This window comes from Sinocyclocheilus rhinocerous, unplaced genomic scaffold (assembly GCF_001515625.1).
Source record: "Sinocyclocheilus rhinocerous isolate Xijiao unplaced genomic scaffold, SAMN03320098_v1.1 scaffold6669, whole genome shotgun sequence".
NCBI classification, from domain to species: Eukaryota; Metazoa; Chordata; class Actinopteri; order Cypriniformes; family Cyprinidae; genus Sinocyclocheilus; species Sinocyclocheilus rhinocerous.
This window is the reverse complement of record NW_015628372.1, coordinates 5,250-26,743: the sequence shown is the minus strand read 5'-3', so window position 1 is coordinate 26,743 and position 21,494 is coordinate 5,250. Positions and strand designations below refer to the sequence as shown.

At 38.4% G+C, this 21,494-nt stretch overlaps 1 protein-coding gene and 1 pseudogene across 1 annotated transcript; both read right to left on the bottom strand.

Moving 5' to 3' along the window:
• Positions 1-218: 218 nt before the first annotated feature.
• Positions 219-2,977, bottom strand: LOC107737788 (uncharacterized protein K02A2.6-like). The gene is given in 2 exon segments (XM_016549406.1): positions 219-1,285; positions 1,405-2,977. Coding segments are annotated over 2 exon segments (2,619 nt in total). The 3' UTR covers positions 219-239.
• An 8,457-nt stretch (positions 2,978-11,434) lies between these two features.
• Positions 11,435-19,646, bottom strand: LOC107737787 (gastrula zinc finger protein XlCGF57.1-like; annotated as a pseudogene).
• Positions 19,647-21,494: the final 1,848 nt, after the last annotated feature.

The window sequence follows — 21,494 nt, the reverse complement described above, 5'->3', positions numbered from 1 at the left end:
ATCTTTTTCTTTTCCTTTTACATGTTTACATATACATAGATATAGGTGCACATAGATTCACCTATATAATGTAACACTTATAGTAATACCAAAATATAGAACAACTATGATAAAACACTAGAATCTTAAACAGTAGAATCATTCAATGAACTGTGTTGTGCTTATTCTTTAAATTAAACTCAGCACCATGACTGTTAACATGCAACCAGTGGAATTGGTTTATACCATCAAGGTAAGCCTTATGGGCTAAACCGTACTGGAGGCTTGATGGTGCGTTCAGGATAGCGCTTAGCCTCTTTGTGTGGAGTGTGTAACACCACCTCATTGTCCCTAGTGGCTGAATCTTCTGATTGTGCTAATCCTGTTGGAATTTGATCAAGACTAGGACGTGATGTCTCTCCTGAGATCGGATGTTCACACAAATCTGTCAGATTCCCCTCAGGAACTTCAATGGTCTCTGGACCAATCTCATCTCCATTGTCGCAATCATCCTGATGTGCCAAAATTTGATCAACATGACGCCTCCAATGAACTGAAAGTCCTACATCGACAGTGTATGATACTGGGCCTGTCTTTGCTGACACCACACCAGGCATCCACTTCTTTCCTCGCCGATAATCATGAACTAATACCTTGTCACCCACTGCAAATGTTCTTTCTTTCGCATGAACTTGACGTCGCTCACACAGTTTGCCTTGAGCTTTTTCGACCACAGAGGCAACATTTGGCTTCAGCAGATCAAAGCGAGATCGCAGTCTACGATGTAGAAACAACATAGCAGGTGACTCCTTTGTGGTGGCGTGCGGGATGTTACGGTATGCCAGTAGAAAGGTGTCCAACCTTTGTTGAATGGAAGTTGATCCTTTGGAACAACGTAAAGCCCGCTTTACTGTCTGAACCATGCATTCCGCCAAGCCATTAGTAGCTGGGTGAAAAGGTGCAGTACGTGTGTGTGTCACTCCATTGGTCTTGAGAAATGTCTGGAACTCCTTGGAGGTGAACTGAGGACCGTTATCACTAACCAGCACTTCTGGGAGTCCATAACGACTGAACAGTGTCCTCAGCACTTGAATGGTCTTAGTAGATGTAGTTGAATCCATCACACACACCTCGGGCCACTTGGAGTGAGCATCTACTACCACCAGATACATGTGTCCTTCAAATGGACCTGCGAAGTCCACATGTATGCGTTGCCACGTTGACTCTGGCCATTTCCACAGGTTGTGCGTGGTGTTTCGGTATGCCAGTAGAAAGGTGTCCAACCTTTGTTGAATGGAAGTTGACCCTTTTGAACAACGTAAAGCCCGCTTTACTGTCTGAACCATGCGTTCCGCCAAGCCATTCGTAGCTGGGTGAAAAGGTGCAGAACGTGTGTGTGTGTGACGCCCGCTTTACTGTCTGAACCATGCGTTCCGCCAAGCCATTCGTAGCTGGGTGAAAAGACCCTGGATCTCAGCTTAGAAGGAATGACCACCCTCCAGCCCCACATGAGGCAACCTTGCTGCGTAGTCGGTTCATCCTTCCTGTACACATATGGGGCAAGCACATTATTTGCATCCGTGACATTTGGAAAACGTCCAGTTGCCACCATCTCCATTACTTGTGACAGAATGGGATCAGCCCTTGTCTCTTTACAGACATCTGCACACAGTACTGGTAGAGCATCCAGCTGTTTTACTTGAAGTAACTCCACCGTGTCCAACTTAACTTGAGGTGCGGTTGGCAGCGGTAATCGTGATAACCCATCCGCATTGCAGTGGTGTGCACCATCTCTGTACTGGATATCGTAATCATAGGCTGCCAACAACAAAGCCCAGTGTTGCAACCGAGCTGCAGCCATGGATGGAATGGCTTTTGTTGGACTGAAGATGGTTGTCAACGGACGGTGATCTGTAAACAAAGTAAACTTCCGCCCGTACAGATATTGGTAAAATTTCCGTACTCCAAAAATAATACCAAGTGCCTCTCTTTCAATTCGAGCATAATTTTGCTCTGCTTTACTTAATGTTCTTGAGGCAAAGGCAATTGGTTTTTCATGTCCGTGCGGGAGGATGTGCGAGATGACAGCGCCAACACCGTATGGTGATGCATCACAGGCCAGTCTGATTGGTAACTGTGGGTTGTAGTGTGTCAACACACTCTGTGACAGTAACAGGTTTTTCGCCTTATCGAATGCATCTTCACACTCCTGAGACCACAGCCACTGTTTTCCTTTGCACAGAAGAGCATTGAGAGGGGCTAACACTGATGCCAGATTAGGGATAAATCGACTGTAGTAATTTTAAAGTCCCAGAAATTAACGAAGTTGTGTGACGTTCTTTGGTGCAGGTGCATCCATGATTGCCCTGACCTTTTCAGGTGACTTATGAAGACCCTGAGCATCAATGATATGCCCCAAGTACTCCAGCGAGTCTTTAAAGAACTCACACTTCTCACGCTGGACACATAGCCCAAATTCATCCAGACGACTGAGGACTGCATCCACATTTTTGAGATGTTGCTCGTCATCTGACCCAGTCACTAATATATCGTCTAGGTAGCAGTGCACGATAGGGAGGCCTTGTAAAATCTGATCCATTGCCCTTTGGAAAATTGCAGGTGCCGTTGCAATCTTCCCAAATTCGCAGTGTTCACTCAGCTTTTTCAGAACTGCGACATACTGTGCTACTGTCTCTGTTTTGTGCTGACTGCGGTTATGAAACCTAAATCTTTCAGCAATAACGATCGGTTTCGGTGAGAAATGGTATTTCAAAACAGTCACAATGTCATCATATGACTTCGCACTCGGCTTATCTGAGGCGATTAAGCTCCGCAGCAGGCCGTATGTAGATGAATCCATTACACTCAGCAACACCGCGACTTGTTTCTCATCTGCAATGTCGTTTGCAGAAACAAATTGTTCAAACCTTTCTATGTAGGTAGCCCACTGTTCAGCGGACTCATCAAAGGCATCCATATGACCGATAAACACAGCCATTTCGTCGGGTGTTGTTCCACGAGTTCACTATACATCCAATCAAATAATGCAGTAGCCAGACAAATCAGGCGTTCAAAAAAAAACAATCCTCGTTACCAATATGTTATATCTTATCTGTTATATAACATGAATAATACGCTGAGACGAGTGCGGTGTCAACTCTCTTCTAATTTACTGAGAACTCTGAAGTCTTTTTCTTCATTGATAACATACACACGGGAGTGATCTTGAGCGCCTCCTAGTGCGCTGAAACATTAAGCGCATACATCACGTAAATATGCTAACGCACGCAGTGGTTTCTGCCGACGAGTTTGTATTAACTCATAAAAATGTTTTCGTTCTGTCTGTGCCCGGTGAATCCTCCCAATCTGGATTAGAAAAGAACCCCGAAACATGTTAAAACGACTCCGTCGAGTCTAAAGCCCTATTCGGACGGGACTAGTTTTCTAAACTACGTTTGAGTTTCGATTCTTATCACCTGACGTCTGCAATTTTCATGTACCAATTCGGATGGGACTAACATCTCCGTGTTTATTACAGAGGTGGGACGGTCTGTTTTGTACATCTGGGCGTCACGGAGATCACACGCTCTGTATGCGTGTATTGCGTATAGTCATTCGGATTGATTACCATTTAGTATAATCAGTTTTACTACAAATACCATGGTGAAGCTAAATGGCTAGTAGCAAAACCATGCTAATGTGTGGTGACTTTAGTTTAACTTTTTTTTAGTATATTGTTTATTTTAAAATTTTTAAAGAAAAGGCTATCAATAGCCCTATTCGGACGGGACTAGTTTTCTAAACTACGTTTGAGTTTCGATTCTTATCACCTGACGTCTGCAATTTTCATGTACCAATTCGGATGGGACTAACATCTCCGTGTTTATTACAGAGGTGGGACGGTCTGTTTTGTACATCTGGGCGTCACGGAGATCACACGCTCTGTATGCGTGTATTGCGTATAGTCATTCGGATTGATTACCATTTAGTCCCCAAATAAGTCGGCTACATTTTAAAATTGTGACTGCTACTCTTACCCAAGGATGGATGTTTAAACTTAAACATAGAATAATAATAAAAATGAAAATTCACTTAAAAAGGTTAATAATTAAGAAGTGATGCTGACAAGCTTATGATTGAATTAGCTCACAATTATGATCTCTGCTTCATGTGTAACGGAAGAGGTCTGATGCAACAGGTTAGTATAACAATCAAGTTTATTTGGTCACAGAGAGTATGGGTGTAGGATCCTGGTGATGACACGGTGAGTGTATAGTTCGTAGAACAGTTTAAAGGATATGATGAGTGGAATGATTAGAGTCCTTTCCTTTACCGGAGCTGGAATGCACACGGAAGAGCACACACGGATTGGTGACAGGTGTAGGTGCTCAGTACTCAGGTGATAGAGATCGTTGTGATTGGGTGGTGGTGGAGCCTGGCCGATCTGTTACACTGGCTCTTGATTTTATTATTATTTTATTTTATTTTTTTAATTTTCTTCGCCGGGAGGCAAATATATCAAACATGCGTGTGGTAATAGCATCTACGGTAATTCACGTTGGCCAAAACACACAAGGAAAAAAAATATCACCGGCAATCACAGACATTCGCATTCGGATGGGATTAGTTTTCTCAGAGGATCACTGAGTTTGCTGAAGAACAGTAGGTAATTTGCTCTGGAATTATTACAGCGGTTGTGTGAGAAAAAAACACAGACGTGGCAGATTCGGACGGGATTAAAATCACCAAGTACATCTGTGAAACACAAATTTCTCTAACGAGCCCCTGTAAAACTAGTCCCGTCCGAATAGGGATTATGTCAAGCACGTGAATGCTTCTATTGTCATGAGACTGGCCATCTCATTGCTGTTTGCCCAGTTCTGAGAAGGAAAAACCAGTCTCCTAAACGTCAGGGCCCAAAGAGCATTGGTTTTGCTCGCATTACAGGTCCGCAAATTGGTTTGGACGGAGTTGATGTACAGTGCACAGCATAAATGAGTACACCCCCTCTGAATAAATATAAAAGATGTATTTTCTTAATGATCACTAATATAATTCATGGAAGGATGGCAAAATTGAAACATATTAAACATAAAATTTGATAAAAAATTAGCCTTCCTATTACGAGGTGATATTTGACTGCTTAAAGTGATTTACAGTGGAAATTTGTTTTTACCTTTGTAGTGGCATTTTTCTAACTTTATTAAAAGTATGTCATCTTTTATGTCAAGCGTCATACTCTGTGAGATAAAGTGTCACTCTTTTCACAGCTTTTGCCGGCTCTGAGACACTTGCATGTTATTTCTCCTGCTCTTTTTCTAGCAAAAACTCACTCATCACTAAATGAAAACTTAAAGTGAAGACCTGATTATTTCAGGAGCCTTATCACAAGTCCATTGTTTTTGAATGTTGGTGCCACTTCTGCTATATTTCAACACTTAAAATAATAATTTGGTATTCCTCTTGTACCACTGTCCTCTTTTATGCTAAGACATAAGTCACCTGGCAGTTCTCTCTCAAGTGGTTCCACTGCTGCCAGCATTAAGTCTGAGTATGATTCAGTGGGTTATATAACGCTTTTAATTGTCAGGAAATTACTTGTCTTTAAAAGTTTTGGTTCAGTATACTTACTTGTTGTTAAAAAATAGCCTTAAACCTATACACTTTTTTTAGTTTTATTTAGTAACTTTCAGGAGGGTGTACTCATTTTTGCAACACAACATTTTATCACTGATAAGAAAAGCTTATTTTGCTGAATAATTTTGGCATTCTTCTTTGGTAATTGATCAAGCAGGCTTGTTGGAGCATTACGTCTCCAAAGAACCCTAACATGTCTTCTAAGTAAAGAGTAATTGCTGAATTTGTTAAGTTTTAGAGGGGGTGTACTCATGTAGGATATAACCCGTTTGTTACTAAGGGCATCATTTCACTTACCAGTCAAGAGGAAAGCAAAGTTCCTGTTCGTATTCTTTGTGATACTGGGTCGAGCCAGTCGTTCGTGTGCAGCAATATGTTGCCTTTTTCATACGATTCATATTGTTGTTCTGATGTATTGGTTCAGGGGATTGAATTTGGAATAGTGAGAGTCCCTTTACATTGTGTGAAGATCCACCAAGCCACACTGGCAGAGTTTTTTGTCCCCAGTAAAGGAATGATCACATTCAGTCCTCAATTGAATAAATACAAGAACTTTTGATCTCAGTTCACCTAACAAATGAATCTGTGCAGTGATATTGTTAAAGTTCACTTTTTAATATGAAAATAAAGACAAGACAAAATATGCACAGAGGACACAGACATAAATTACAGTAACTTTACAGGCCACAAGGAACACAACTTGACAATGACCACAAGAAACACAAGTAAGTTAAAACAAAAGACATGGAGGTAATCGAGTAAGAATACTGGAAAAAGGAACACGCTAGAACTACAAACTAAAGGTCACATAACAAAAGCACAGAGACACAAAACAAGTACAACATTGCATGTCAATGTACATTAGCTACCTATGTTTCAGTTATGCACATAATCATTCCTAGTGTAGTACTGAGGCTCCATTACAGTTTTGACAGTGCCAGTCATCCTCACCAAAAATGGCATTTGCAGGTATGTTTACACAGGTGGGATGATACTATCCATTGCACAATGAACACTGCATCGTGATTTCTTTGTGTGCAGTCCTGTACACACAGTACACACTGACAGGGGTTTGCCCAAAATTGGCTTTGCCCGGTGTTGGCGCTATTTTGAATCATACCTGAATCACCTCACTGATTCTTGAGAAGTGGGACAAAACAGGGTGCAATATTGAGAAAAATAAAACCTTGTACTCAGTACATGTAAGACACAAAATTTTTTTTTTTTTTTTGTCTAAGCTACTGAGCTATGCTTTGATTCAACCTCCCAACTTTTCTTTTTTTATCAAAATGTGCTTTTACCTTGCCATCACTTATTTTGCAATCAGGCAATCAAGATGTTTTTAACATTTCAAAAAAACATTCTCATGTTAGCAGACAGATTACATTTGTACATGTGACCAACAGTTCCTCAACAAATATAAAATGTCATAATTAAATATATTCAAAATATTCATCCGACAGAGTTGACGCATCTGACAGTGGTGACGAAAACCTGAATTTGTAATAATTTAAACTATCAAATACATTGAATAAATCAATTACTGTATTAAAACAAACACAACAAACAGTCAGGCGCGCAGATGGCACTAGGGACGGGGGGGACATGACCCCCCCAGTTTCATAGTGACTCGATCCATCCCCCTCACTGTCTCTATGAAAGGTGACATCGGTAAACAGAGGATTAATCAGGGTTTCCGCTATGTACATTAGCCAAAGTAGTGGCGACCCAGCCCGCCGCTCCTTAAATGTGCACTAAGCGATTTTTGAAAAACGCTTTTGACCACAGTGTCTGACCAAGACACACTTGTAGCCAATCAGCAGTAAGTGTCACTTTTGAAAAAAAAAAGAAGAAAAAAAGGGGGGGGAAGTCGTGGCCTATTGGTTAGAGAGTCAGACTCATATGAGCAAGGCACCGAACCCCCAACTGCTCCCCGGGCGCCGCAGCAAAAAATGGCTACCCACTGCTGTGTGTGTTCACTGCTGTGTGTGTTCACTTTGGATGGGATAAATGCAGAGCACTAATTCCGAGTATGGGTCACCATACTTGGCCACATGTCACGTCAGTAAGGGGCATGTCTTGTCCTGCTAGAGAGAAGAGAGTGCTCAGTTTGAGTGCACAGGATGCATATTAGCAGATCTACTACAGATAGAGAGATGGCAAATAAAAAAAAAGAGGAAAATATCAGAGAAACAAAACATTAAAAAGAAAGGTCACAATCAGGCAAGAGGTAGGACCCGCGTAAATATCGGAGCAGCTTTCCAGAGGTTGTGCTGCTTTTTGATAGGTGAGTAACGTTGATTTTGCTTATCTGTGTTGGCTTTTGTTTGAAAATGCTTGTGTGTCATCTTCACTTGTTTCCGTGATCGTCGTTGACATGTTTGCGTCCGTATGTGTGGGACAGAGGTTTCAAAATAGGGGCGAGGTATGGTAGCCGAGAGAGCTCAACGCGCTGCAACTTCACAAAACACATGCAAATAGAAATAGCACCAGCAAATTTAGAAAACATCTTCATCAGTTTTGACAGCACACGACAGAAACAAATACAGAAACACGCTGCAAATACTCACAACACAAACAAAATTACCCCAACAAAACGAAAATTAACTTTTTTTTTTTTGGCGTATTGATTACCATTTGTATAACCACAGTTGTACAAATACCATGGTTAAACTATGGTTAGAGAAAAAAAGAGGAAAATATCAGAGAAACAAAACATTAAAAAGAAAGGTCACAATCAGGCAAGAGGTAGGACCCGCGTAAATATCGGAGCAGCTTTCCAGAGGTTGTGCTGCTTTTTGATAGGTGAGTAACGTTGATTTTGCTTATCTGTGTTGGCTTTTGTTTGAAAATGCTTGTGTGTCATCTTCACTTGTTTCCGTGATCGTCGTTGACATGTTTGCGTCCGTATGTGTGGGACAGAGGTTTCAAAATAGGGGCGAGGTACGGTAGCCGAGAGAGCTCAACGCGCTGCAACTTCACAAAACACATGCGAATAGAAATAGCACCAGCAAATTTAGAAAACATCTTCATCAGTTTTGACAGCACACGACAGAAACAAATACAGAAACACGCTGCAAATACTCACAACACAAACAAAATTACCCCAACAAAACGAAAATTAACTTTTTTTTTTTTGGCGTATTGATTACCATTTGTATAACCCCAGTTGTACAAATACCATGGTTAAACTATGGTTAGAGTAGTAAATCCATTGTTAATTTGTGCATAACCATTTTTTGTTTTCTTTTTTTATATTAAAAATTAATTAATTTCAATAGTAAAACCATAGGCTATGGTTAGTTTTTGTAAGGTAAGTTGTAAAAGTAAGTTTGCCAGCGTACATAACCTTTCACAGTTACAGTAATTGTGTATTTTGTCAGCTTATTTAGGCTAATAATATCCACACGAAAAAAGCAAAAAAGCTAAGGAATCGTATGATCAGGATGTTAAAATAAACGAAAATCTTTTCAGAGCAAACATTGATAAATATGTCCCAGCCAAGTTCGTCACTTTGCGGTTCCCTTAAATATTTCCGATGTAGTCTGTGCCTCTATTTGCAACCCGTTTCTGTTTTTGCAGCGCATTTCTTTATTTGCTTGTGTTGTGAGCATTTGCAGCGCGTTTCTGTTTTTGCAGCGCATTTCTTTATTTGCTTGTGTTGTGAGCGTTTGCAGCGTGTGTTGTCAAAATGATGAAGATGTTTTCTTAATTTGCAGGGGGTTTTTTTTTCATTTGCAGCGCGTTGAGCTCTCTTGGCCACCGTAGCAGGTCCTGTTGGGGTATGAGCGTGTTTGTTTTGGTGCTTTCAAATATCAACATCTTTTGACAAAAATCGCTTAGTGCACCTTTAATTATTGCCGCCACTGCTTCAGAATCGGGTCGGGGCAGACGCAGGCTGAAGCACAATAATAATCTACCGGTCACCATTACTTTGACCCACGTTCTCACTACACGCTGTTCTGTTGTCAATAAACACACATGACGATGGTGCTGCCACCGATGTTTACGTTCTCTGTCTGTGTATGTGCTATGACTCCTGATCCCGGGGTCCTATGAGGAGCTGGTAGCTGCCTCCATTGTGCCTGTATTGGTAACCATAGTGATTATATACTATCGTCTATGACTGAGCTGGTGATTTTTCTGGACTGAAAAAATTGGACTGCTGACAGCTTGGTCCACCCCAGTTATAAAAAATCCCATCTGCACCCCTGCAAACAGTATGTTATTGTTTATGAAGTTTATATTCAAGACTTACATTCACGTATTTTGATATATCATTGGAACACATGTGTTCTGAGATTAGAGAAAATAGATCATTTGTCTGCTGTGCATCTGCAAAGGTAACTTTTAAAAACAGTCATATGAACAAATAAAACAATTAGTAGTTACCTCTATCCATTTACATTCACCGGGATCTTAATATTTACATTTAAACATCTTAAATTATCCAAAAATGATCAGAACACACATGATCAAAATACAAACTGTATTATGTATAGATACGTTTTATCCAGTGTTGTGTTCCCTCAGCCTTATGTTCCCTCAACCCTAACTTTACTAGAAGTGATGACTATCAATCCACAAAAGCAATATATGCTGTCAGGTTACATATTAAGTACAGTATTTATACATTATTAGAAATATTAAACACTTTTTTAATATAATTAAAAATGACTTGAAAACCACAAAAATTTGATGACTTCACGTTGAATGTCGACTCCATCATTGGCCCGTCGGCACCGTCAGTCAGAAAATCTTACGGTGGTGACATCTGACAGTGTTGACAAATTTGTCATTTCTTTCACAAAACAAATGGAGTTCATGTAGTAGCCATTTTGTTTTCTCTGTTGATGCTTAATGCCAATAGAACCTGCTTCAGGAGAATAAAATGATCTAAACATTTCAAATAATTTGAGGGTGTTGACATACCATGGTTGTGACACAGGAAATCTTAACATTAGGATTTAAAATATTCTAAAACTATAAAACTTACCAGAACCTGTCTGACATTGATGTACTCTGTAGAGGTGGAATGTGGCAAAGGGGTCCTTCAAAGTAACAGCTGCCCCGATATTCCCTGATTTTATTACATTTTACTGAATGTCTGATGGTGTTGACAAAAAGTGGGGACACAACTTTGAAACCTTATGAAAGTGTCAGTGTCACTGAAAAACAACCTTGCATTGACAGGAGATATCATTAAGGGTTGCTTTTGATAAAACAAATCTTTTCCATCATTAAAAACCATTTGTATCCATTTTATAGCATACAAATGATTGAACACTTCTCTGTGGACACAGTTTTAGATTTAGTGAGAAGTCAATAAGTGTCAGATTTCATATAATAATGACAAAATTAAATTGAAGGGGATACGCCAAATACATTCTATTATTAACCCCTCATAACATTTACAATTGAAAATATTTTCATTTTAAAACCTAATAACAGTTACAACTGCTGGACATATTGTGTCCCGTGTCTCAAGAATCAGTGAAAGATTCTTATAACACCAATATGTTGCATTGGTGATGAAGGCCCTCCTGTCACACACCAACACCCTTTTATTCTCATAATTTGCTTACTGAAAATGTATTAAAGAATTAACAGTATTGAATAACTCCATTACAACATATAATATACACTCTCATTTATATCATCAACATATGAATTCATAGATCCCAAACATGGTATAGGTGAAGTTACATTAACTACAGATTCTATAATAACGCATGCATAACACGGTATACAATACAAAAGAGAATATACAAGAACAGTAATAATACACATAACGACCTGAGGATATGGGTGTTCATTCTCAGAAAGGTTTGTCTATGAATTAATTAGAGAAGAGTCATTTTCTATGGGGAAATGTAGTGAGAGTTGCTCTGCCCGCATTCCTTTGAGCAATAAAACCAGTGTTATCGGATGATTTGTCATTGGTTGCCATGGAACCAGGGGCCTGTTCTGCCTTTTTGAGGCATTAGTTGCGTTTCGGGGGAAGGATCCATAGACCCTAATAGTTGGTGCTCAAGTCAGTTCAGATCAATAACTGTGAAGTTCATCAGTTTGAAATGACATCAATTCAGCTGTAAACAGTTCTACAAAAGACAGCAATGTAGTTATTCAATTAGAATCAGTTCAGTGTTGATTGAATTCAGTTAGGTAACATGTCAATGTTTCAAGATGGGATTCAGCTGTAAAGCAGCTCTACGGAAGATGGTATGCATCATCAAGCTTATGTGAAACTCAAGATTTGCTTTGTTTCTGGATGTCTTTCCACAGTGATGGCACATGACAGGCTTCTCTCCGATGTCCCTGCATGATCCCTAGGTTTATCTTGTCTGTAAAACTCATTCCACACTGATGACATGTGTAAGGCTTTTCTCCAGTGTTAACTCTCATGTGCCTGTTTAGGTATCCTTTATTTCACTGAGGGGATCTGTTAGGCTTCTCTCTATTGTGAATTTTCATGTGCCTGTCAAGGTTTCCTCGTTGATTGAAACTCTTTCCACACTGTTTGCATGTGTAAGGCTTTTCTCCAGTGTGAACTCGTATGTGCGTATTAAGGCTTCCTTTTTGAGTGAAACCCTTTCCACACTGTTGGCAGGAAAAACGGCTCCCTGTAGTGTTTTCTCCACTTTGATTCAAACTCTTTCCACACTGAGGGGATCTGTTAGGCTTCTCGTTATTGTGAACTTTCATGTGGCTATTAAGGTTTTTATTTTGACTGAAACTCTTTCCACACTGTTTGCATGTGAAAGGTTTCTCTCCAGTGTGAGTTATCATGTGGCTTTTAAGGTTTCCTTTTAGACTGAAACTCTTTCCACACTGTTTGCATGTGAAAGGCTTCTCTCCAGTGTGAACTCTCATGTGGTTGTTAAGGCTTCCTTTATTAGTGAAACTCATTCCACACGGTTGGCAGGTAAAACGGCTCTCCGTAGCATGAATTCTGCTGTTTTTTCCACTTTGATTGAAACTCTTTCCACACTGAGGGGATCCGTTAGGCTTCTTTCTATTGTGAATTTTCATGTGGCGTTTAAGGGATCCAGAGTGACTGAAACTCTTTACACAATAATAGCATGTGAAAGGCTTCTCTCCAGTGTGAATTTTCATGTGCATGTCAAGACTTCCTTTATTAGTGAAACTATTTCCACATTGAGGGCATGTGTAAGGCTTCTCTCCAGTGTGAATTTTCATGTGCATGTCAAGGCTTTTTTTATGAGTGAAAGTCTTTCCACACTGTTGACAGGTAAAAAGGCTCTTCAAAGTGTGAATTCGCTTGTGGGCATAAAGGTTTTTTTTTTGCTCGAAACTTTTCCCACACAGATGGCAGGTGAAGGGTTTGTTTCCAGTGTGAACTTTCATGTGGTATTTAAGTTTTAATTTTCCACTGAAACTTCTTCCACACTGTTTGCAGATGAAAGGTTTCTCTCCAGGGTGAACTCTCATGTGGACTCTAAGGTTTCCAGGATTACTGAAACTTCTTCCACACGGTTTGCAGATGAAAGGCTTCTCTCCAGTGTGAATTTTCATGTGGTTTTTAAGGTTTCCAGGATGACTGAAAATCTTTCCACACTGACAGCATGTGAAAGACTTCTCTCCTGTGTGAACACTCATGTGCTTGTTAAGGTTTCCTTTTTGAGTGAAACTCTTTCCACACTGTTGGCAGGTGAAAGGCTTCTCTCCAGTGTGGATTCTCATGTGGTTTTTAAGATTTACATTTTGACTGAAAATCTTTCCACACTGTTGGCAGACGAAAGGCTTCTCTCCAGTGTGCGTTCTCATGTGGCTTTTAAGGTGTCTTTTTTGAGTGAAACTCTTTCCACACTGTTGGCAGACGAAAGGCTTCTCTCCAGTGTGCGTTCTCATGTGGCTTTTAAGTTGTCTTTTTTGAGTGAAACTCTTTCCACACTGTTGGCAGATGAAAGGCTTCTCTCCAGTGTGAATTCTCATGTGGAATTTAAGCTTTCCTTGTTGACTGAAACTCTTTGAAACTCTTTCCACACTGTTGGCAGATGAAAGGCTTCTCTCCAGTGTGAATTCTCATGTGGAATTTAAGCTTTCCTTGTTGACTGAAACTCTTTCCACACTGAAGGCAAGTGAAATAACTCTTAGTTCCTGTCTTTTGATCTTTTTTTCGTGTGGAAGTCTTTTCAGATTGTAAGGAACAAAAAGATTTTTCTCCAGTTATGAAATCATGAAGATTCTCATACTGATCTTTCTCTTCATTTTCATTCAGTCCTTCGCTCTCCTCTTTCAGCGTTTCATTCAATCCTTCTCTCTCCTCTTTCAGTACCGTTAAGTCTTAAGTGGAAAAACAAACAAATACAAGTTAACCCCAGTTTAATGGCATAAAGCAATTAACATCAAAATACGTAGATGTGTAATGCATGTATGCTAGATCCTACACCAGGGTGTCCAAACCTGATCCTGGTCGGCCGGTGTCCTACAGAGTTTAAGCTGACCGTTATTCAGTTAATTTAAAAAAAATCTAATAGCAGATTTTAGGAAATCTAGATATAGACTGACCTCTATTATGTGCCATTTTTATGTCTCCTAGGGGATAAAATGCAACAAATTTAGAGAGAGGGGACAAAAAGAAAAGTGGACTAACTCCCCACTCAACAGTCAGATGAAAAATTCATCACACAATAATTCCTTGTGAGGTTTTATTAAGGGGGCAATGATGTTAGACAATCATAATAGTCAGCTGTTACACTGACCTTTTAAATGGAAAACACCCCAAAACTGACTGTTTGAGTCCGAGGGTGAGAAACAGGGTGGAAAACAATAAATCATCATAAATAATAAATTTTTCATATCACTAAATTTTAAATGTTTTTTGTCCAAGTATTTCTGACAGCTGTACCTTCTATGTTTAACATTAAAACATTACAATCTAAAATGAGTCTTTAAAGCACTATATTAAAAATGAAATAAATAATAGAAAACGGCCTACATTTTAACTGGGAAAAGGAACAGACATTCACTCATTTGAGCTAGTAATTAGGACTATATTAGCTAGCTTACATTTGATTTACAATTACCGCTATGATAAAAATATTCAATTAATTCAAGTTCATTTGTATAGTGCTTTTTACGATACAAATCGTTGCAAAGCAACTTTACAGAAAATTAAGTTTCTACAATATTTAGTAGTAGCTTATCAGTGGTGACTGTCAGTTTATGGACATATGGCAGAAATGTACGGAAAAATCAAAGACAATTAAACAGACGAAGAACACTATTAACAGCAATTATTGTGTAAATCCTAGTTACATCCCGTGGCAAAAACAGAAAAACAAATATAGATATAATTAGCGTAGCTGCTGTTCCAACCAAGTCAAATTAATTTGTTTAACCCAAGCTAAAGAATAATAATGAGGATTTGATCAGATATAACTGCAGTCCAAGATTATGAGATGCATTATTTGAATGCTTGGCCAAAGAGATGTGTCTTTAATCTAGATTTAAACAGAGAGAGTGTGTCTGAACCCCGAACATTATCAGGAAGGCTCTTCCAGAGTTTGGGAGCCAAATGCGAAAAAGCTCTACCTACTTTAGTGGACTTTGCTATCCTGGGTACTACCAAAAGTCCAGAGTTTTGCGACTGGTCGCAATGGTCAGCGTGATCGATTGTAGCGTGGTAGAAGACTAGTTAGGTACGCAGGAGCTAGCCCATTAAGGGCCTTATAGGCAAGTAATAATATTTTGTAACGGATACGGAAATTAATAGGTAGCCAGTGCAGAGACTGTAAAATTGGGGTAATATGATCATATTTTCTTGACCTGGTAAGGACTCTAGCTGCTGCATTTTGGACTACCTGTAGCTTGTTTATTGAAGATGCAGGACAACCAGCTAGCAGTGTGTCCCGGAATAAATAGCATTACAATAATCTAAACGGGAAAAGGTGAAAGCATGGACAACTTTTTCTAAGTCAGGAGTTGAAAGGAATGATTTTAATTTCGCTATTGCCCTCAAATAAAAAAACAATTCCGAACTACAGTATTTATTTGATTATCAAATTTTAATGAGGAAGCAAAAATGACTCCCAAATTCTTTACTCGGTCCTGTAGATAACAAGCCCAAGGGCCTAGTATGTCACTTTCAGCCTTGCTAAAAACTGTGCGACCACAAATCATAATTTCTGTTTTGCGTTCATTCAACTGAACAAGATTATCAGCCAACCAAACTTTCACTTCATCCAGACACTTACGAAGTGTTACACGGGAATCGTTACAATTAGGTCTTAAAGGCAAATAGATCTGCGTGTCGTCTGCATATAGGTGATAATAAATACCATATTTAAAAAAAATCCTTCCCAATGAGAGCATATATAATGAGAACAAAACAGGGCCCAATATGGACCCTTGGGGTACCCCACTGGTAAGATGCGCAGAATATGAAAAACAATTACCAACCTTTACGGTAAAAGATCTTTGCTTTAAATAGGATGCAAACCATGTATAAACTGTTCCTCGGATTCTGACAAAGTGCTTTAGCCGGTTCAAGAGAATCGAATTATTCACTACCCGTAAGAGTGCTGACTCAGTACTATGTCTACACCTGAAGCCAGACTGGAATTTATCTAAGATATTATTCTTAGTTAAAAAAACACTTGCTTTTTTGATATTTTACGGTAATTTGACAGGTCATAACCGTCCAGATTACCTTTCTTTAAAATGGGCTCAATAATAGCTTGCTTAAGACAAACTGGTACAATCCCATTATAAAGACTACTATTAATAATCGATCAAATACTCGGACTAACAATATCAAAGCCATCCTTCAAAATGCGCAATGAAATTGTGTCACTGGGGCAAAATGAAAGCTTTAAATGAGAAATAATGTCATAAACTTCAGAAAGCGACACTGTTACAAACTGATTAAAACAAAGTTCTTTTGCATCCGTTTCACCTAAATTAATGGCAGAGGTAAGAATACTAGCCCTGACCCCATCTGACCCATCCCATTTATTTTTTCGACGAAAAATTTTGCAAATAAATTGCAAGTTGTTAACGAGGGAGCCAGGGTTAATTTCGTACTAGGGCAAAGATGTCTATTAATTACAATAAATAATTCACATGGTTTGAAACTTCTCAGGCTCCTTCAGGACATCGTGCTGATGACCCATATCAAGTTTTGTAACGATACGATAATGTGTTCGTAAAATACAGCATTTTAGTACAAGATTCAAAATGGCCGACCTTGGGTATCAATAAGTGATTTTTGGCCAAACCATTCAGAAGTTATAAGCAAAAATATGCATTTTTCATATCTCCTGACCACTAGGTGGCACAGCGCTGAAACACTGCAGGTAGTCTTAGGTCATGCTTGTTATAACACACACCAAGTTTGGTCTCAATACGCCAAACCACGTTATTACGGTTTGACGAATCAACTTTAATTCCATAACTTTTTACCAGCATGGTCTAAAGATGATCTGAGCCAATTTTGGTGAAAATCGGACGAACCGTCTAGGACAAGTTTGAAAAAGTAGGTTTTTCATACAAAAATACCAAAAAAACTAAACCTTACGATTTTACAATTTTTGAACTTCATTCGACCAAGGATTAAGAAGAAAAAATTCTTTTTATACGGTTCAAAAGTTCAACATTAGCATAAACATGAGTGAAACTTTGGACAAGTGGTGGCGCTACAGAGTTTCAGTTAGAGACTCCAAATTTGCTATGGTGACTTTTCTCACTGTCCTCTATCAGTGTGCCAAATTTCATAACTTTCCCGCAAGGGGTTCTATGGGCTGAGTCTGACAGGTCCCAGAATAAATAGCATTACAATAATCTAAATGGGAAAAGATGAAAGCATGGACGACTTTTTCTAAGTCACGAGTTGAAAGGAATGATTTTAATTTCGCTATTGCCCTCAAATAAAAAAACAATTCCGAACTACAGTATTTATTTGATTATCAAATTTTAACGAGGAATTAAAAATGACTCCCAAATTATTTACTCTGTCCTGTAGATAACAAGCCCAAGGGCCTAGTATGTCACTTTCAGCCTTGCTAAAAACTGTGCGACCACAAATCATAATTTCTGTTTTGCGTTCATTCAACTGAACAAGATTATCAGCCAACCAATCTTTCATTCCATCCAGACACCTACGAAGTGTTACATAGGAAACATTACAATTAGGTCTTAAAGGCAAATAGATCTGCGTGTCGTCTGCATATAGGTGATAATAAATACCATATTTAAAAAAAATCCTTCCCAATGAGAGCATATATAATGAGAACAAAACAGGGCCCAATATGGACCCTTGGGGTACCCCACTGGTAAGATGCGCAGAATATGAAAAACAATTACCAACCTTTACGGTAAAAGATCTTTGCTTTAAATAGGATGCAAACCATGTATAAACTGTTCCTCGGATTCTGACAAAGTGCTTTAGCCGGTTCAAGAGAATCGAATTATTCACTACCCGTAAGAGTGCTGACTCAGTACTATGTCTACACCTGAAGCCAGACTGGAATTTATCTAAGATATTATTCTTAGTTAAAAAAACACTTGCTTTTTTTGATATTTTACGGTAATTTGACAGGTCATAACCGTCCAGATTACCTTTCTTTAAAATGGGCTCAATAATAGCTTGCTTAAGACAAACTGGTACAATCCCATTATAAAGACTACTATTAATAATCGATCAAATACTCGGACTAACAATATCAAAGCCATCCTTCAAAATGCGCAATGAAATTGTGTCACTGGGGCAAAATGAAAGCTTTAAATGAGAAATAATGTCATAAACTTCAGAAAGCGACACTGTTACAAACTGATTAAAACAAAGTTCTTTTGCATCCGTTTCACCTAAATTAATGGCAGAGGTAAGAATACTAGCCCTGACCCATCCCATTTATTTTTTCGACGAAAAATTTTGCAAATAAATTGCAAGTTGTTAACGAGGGAGCCAGGGTTAATTTCGTACTAGGGCAAAGATGTCTATTAATTACAATAAATAATTCACATGGTTTGAAACTTCTCAGGCTCCTTCAGGACATCGTGCTGATGACCCATATCAAGTTTTGTAACGATACGATAATGTGTTCGTAAAATACAGCATTTTAGTACAAGATTCAAAATGGCCGACCTTGGGTATCAATAAGTGATTTTTGGCCAAACCATTCAGAAGTTATAAGCAAAAATATGCATTTTTCATATCTCCTGACCACTAGGTGGCACAGCGCTGAAACACTGCAGGTAGTCTTAGGTCATGCTTGTTATAACACACACCAAGTTTGGTCTCAATACGCCAAACCACGTTATTACGGTTTGACGAATCAACTTTAATTCCATAACTTTTTACCAGCATGGTCTAAAGATGATCTGAGCCAATTTTGGTGAAAATCGGACGAACCGTCTAGGACAAGTTTGAAAAAGTAGGTTTTTCATACAAAAATACCAAAAAAACTAAACCTTACGATTTTACAATTTTTGAACTTCATTCGACCAAGGATTAAGAAGAAAAAATTCTTTTTATACGGTTCAAAAGTTCAACATTAGCATAAACATGAGTGAAACTTTGGACAAGTGGTGGCGCTAGAGAGTTTGAGATAGAGACTCCAAATTTGCTATGGTTAATGTTGAGATTGTCCTCTATCAGTGTGCCAAATTTCACAACTTTCCCACAAGCAGTTCTATAGGCTGCCACACTGCAAAAAATGCTTTTCTAGTTTATAATTTTTGTCGTTTTCAGACAAAATATAAAAAAATTCTTAAATCAAGAAGGATTTTCTAGACAAGTACAAATTATTGTCTTGTTTTCAGAAAAAACAAGTCAAAATTAAGTGAGTTTTTGCTTGAAACAAGCAAAATAATCTGCCAATGGGGCAAGCAAAATAATCTTGTTTTCTAGTATCCGTCATGTGATCTCAACATTTCTACACTTGTGTGACATTCTTCATAAATATAATTCATTTCTGTAGAGCTGGGCATTTTAATAAGGATCAGATGAGTGAGTTCAGCTTTGAGAATGAAAACCAACCTGTTTGTTCCGCAGTATCTTCATGTTTGACTCTGAATGTTTCTTCACTCTTCTTGTAGACACAGAACATGCAGACTTATTAGCGACATGCACTGACTGGCTGCTGTAACATTTATTTCTGTTGTGTGATAGGATGTTAGATTAATCCATATTGAGTAAAAATGTTCAGAGCTTATCATCATTATTAACATACATTTTTATCATGATATCATTTATGGCCCAGCGCTAATTCAGGCTATTTATAGAACATGCTTGGCGGGCAACTTGATCAACTTAGGCTTACAATAATTTTGGGGAATGCAGCCCAGAGTGAGAGTTAATGGACTTAAATTTCCTGATTAAAATATATTTACAAATTACACAGTATTGTTTATGATTTATCTGGTATTCAATTGTTTGTACATTACACTTTGTAGATTACCCTTTCATGAAAACACTTGCAGTTGGGTTTGTAAATGTTCTCATTACACACATTTGTGTTTGTTGTTCTAGTTAATTTAATTTAATAATTTGATTAGTAATGTGCTTTTCTTAAACCCAAAGTGCTACAATAAAACAGAAAAACAAAAGAACAATTAAAATCACAATAGTTAATAAAAAAACTAGTAAATAGTTGTTGCATTTACACTGTTTTGAGCAGCAGATGTCGTCAGCACGCGGCGATTCAAAACAGCGAATCACTTTGCGATTGATTCAGTTGACTCGGAGTTTCTAAAAGCTCCGTTTCTCCAGCACTACTTGTCAGTAACCGAACTCGTGTTTAAAATAAAACTGATTCACAATCTTACATACAACAACATGTGGAGCAAAATGAGACGCACCGTTTCTCTTACTCGTATGCGAGGGCGCTTTACACGCACAAAATACTCATTAATATCACTAGATAAAGCATCACAATGTTTCACTGGTTAATAATTAATTTCACAGTTTTATACACAATTTTCTTAACGAGTTTAGTTGATTGAAACACTTAAAACTATTGAAAGCTCTCACCTTTCTTCAGCCGAATCTCCTTCTTCTTCTTTTAGGATTTAACGGCGGTTGGCAAACCAACTTAAAAGGTGCATTCAGCCGAATCACAGACGCGGGAGCGCAGCCTTATGACGTCACATCGCCAGACCAAAATAAAAGTATTTTTTCCCCGCTAAAATCACGATGGCTGCGTGCATACTCAACGAGTAGGTACTTCATTTCAATAAGTAGGGGAGAGCGGGGCACAAAGTAACACTTTTTGACTTTCTCAGTTTGTGTTAATCCACATGGGGTTTAGAATATATATTTTTTTATCCACAGTAATTTTACACGTGTCTAGTACAAATATGTTGCCTTGTTTCAGGATTACAGTGTATACGTTTTTCTTTATTTACCCTCAAAAAATGGAAGTGAAATGTGACAACATGCCCTGTAGGTGGGGTACATTGTAACATCTGAGGGGCACGTTGTAACATGACCATATGACAGCTTAAAATGTTATCTGATCGAATGAAAAAAATATACAAGACGATCTAAAATATTTTGTTAATAAAATAAAATAATTATTTTTTTCAAATAAAATAATGGCGTTTTTTAAGAATTAAAAACAATCTGATTTTGGATTTTGACAATGAACACGTTGCAATCATGCTTTGGACGCCCCACATAAACGAGCAAAAATGCTTTACATGTCTTGAAATAATCATTTCGTTGTTCCTCATTAAAATTCATTAAAGTAAATAGTGTTAATTACATCGCTAATGTCATAGAATAGCACATTGTAACGTAGTGTTACAACGTGCCCCATCTGCACAACTGGAATTTAAAACTGGTTAGTATCTTCTGTTAGTTATCAAAGCATTAAAAAACTAGCTAACTGATAAATAACAGATTGGAGATGAAA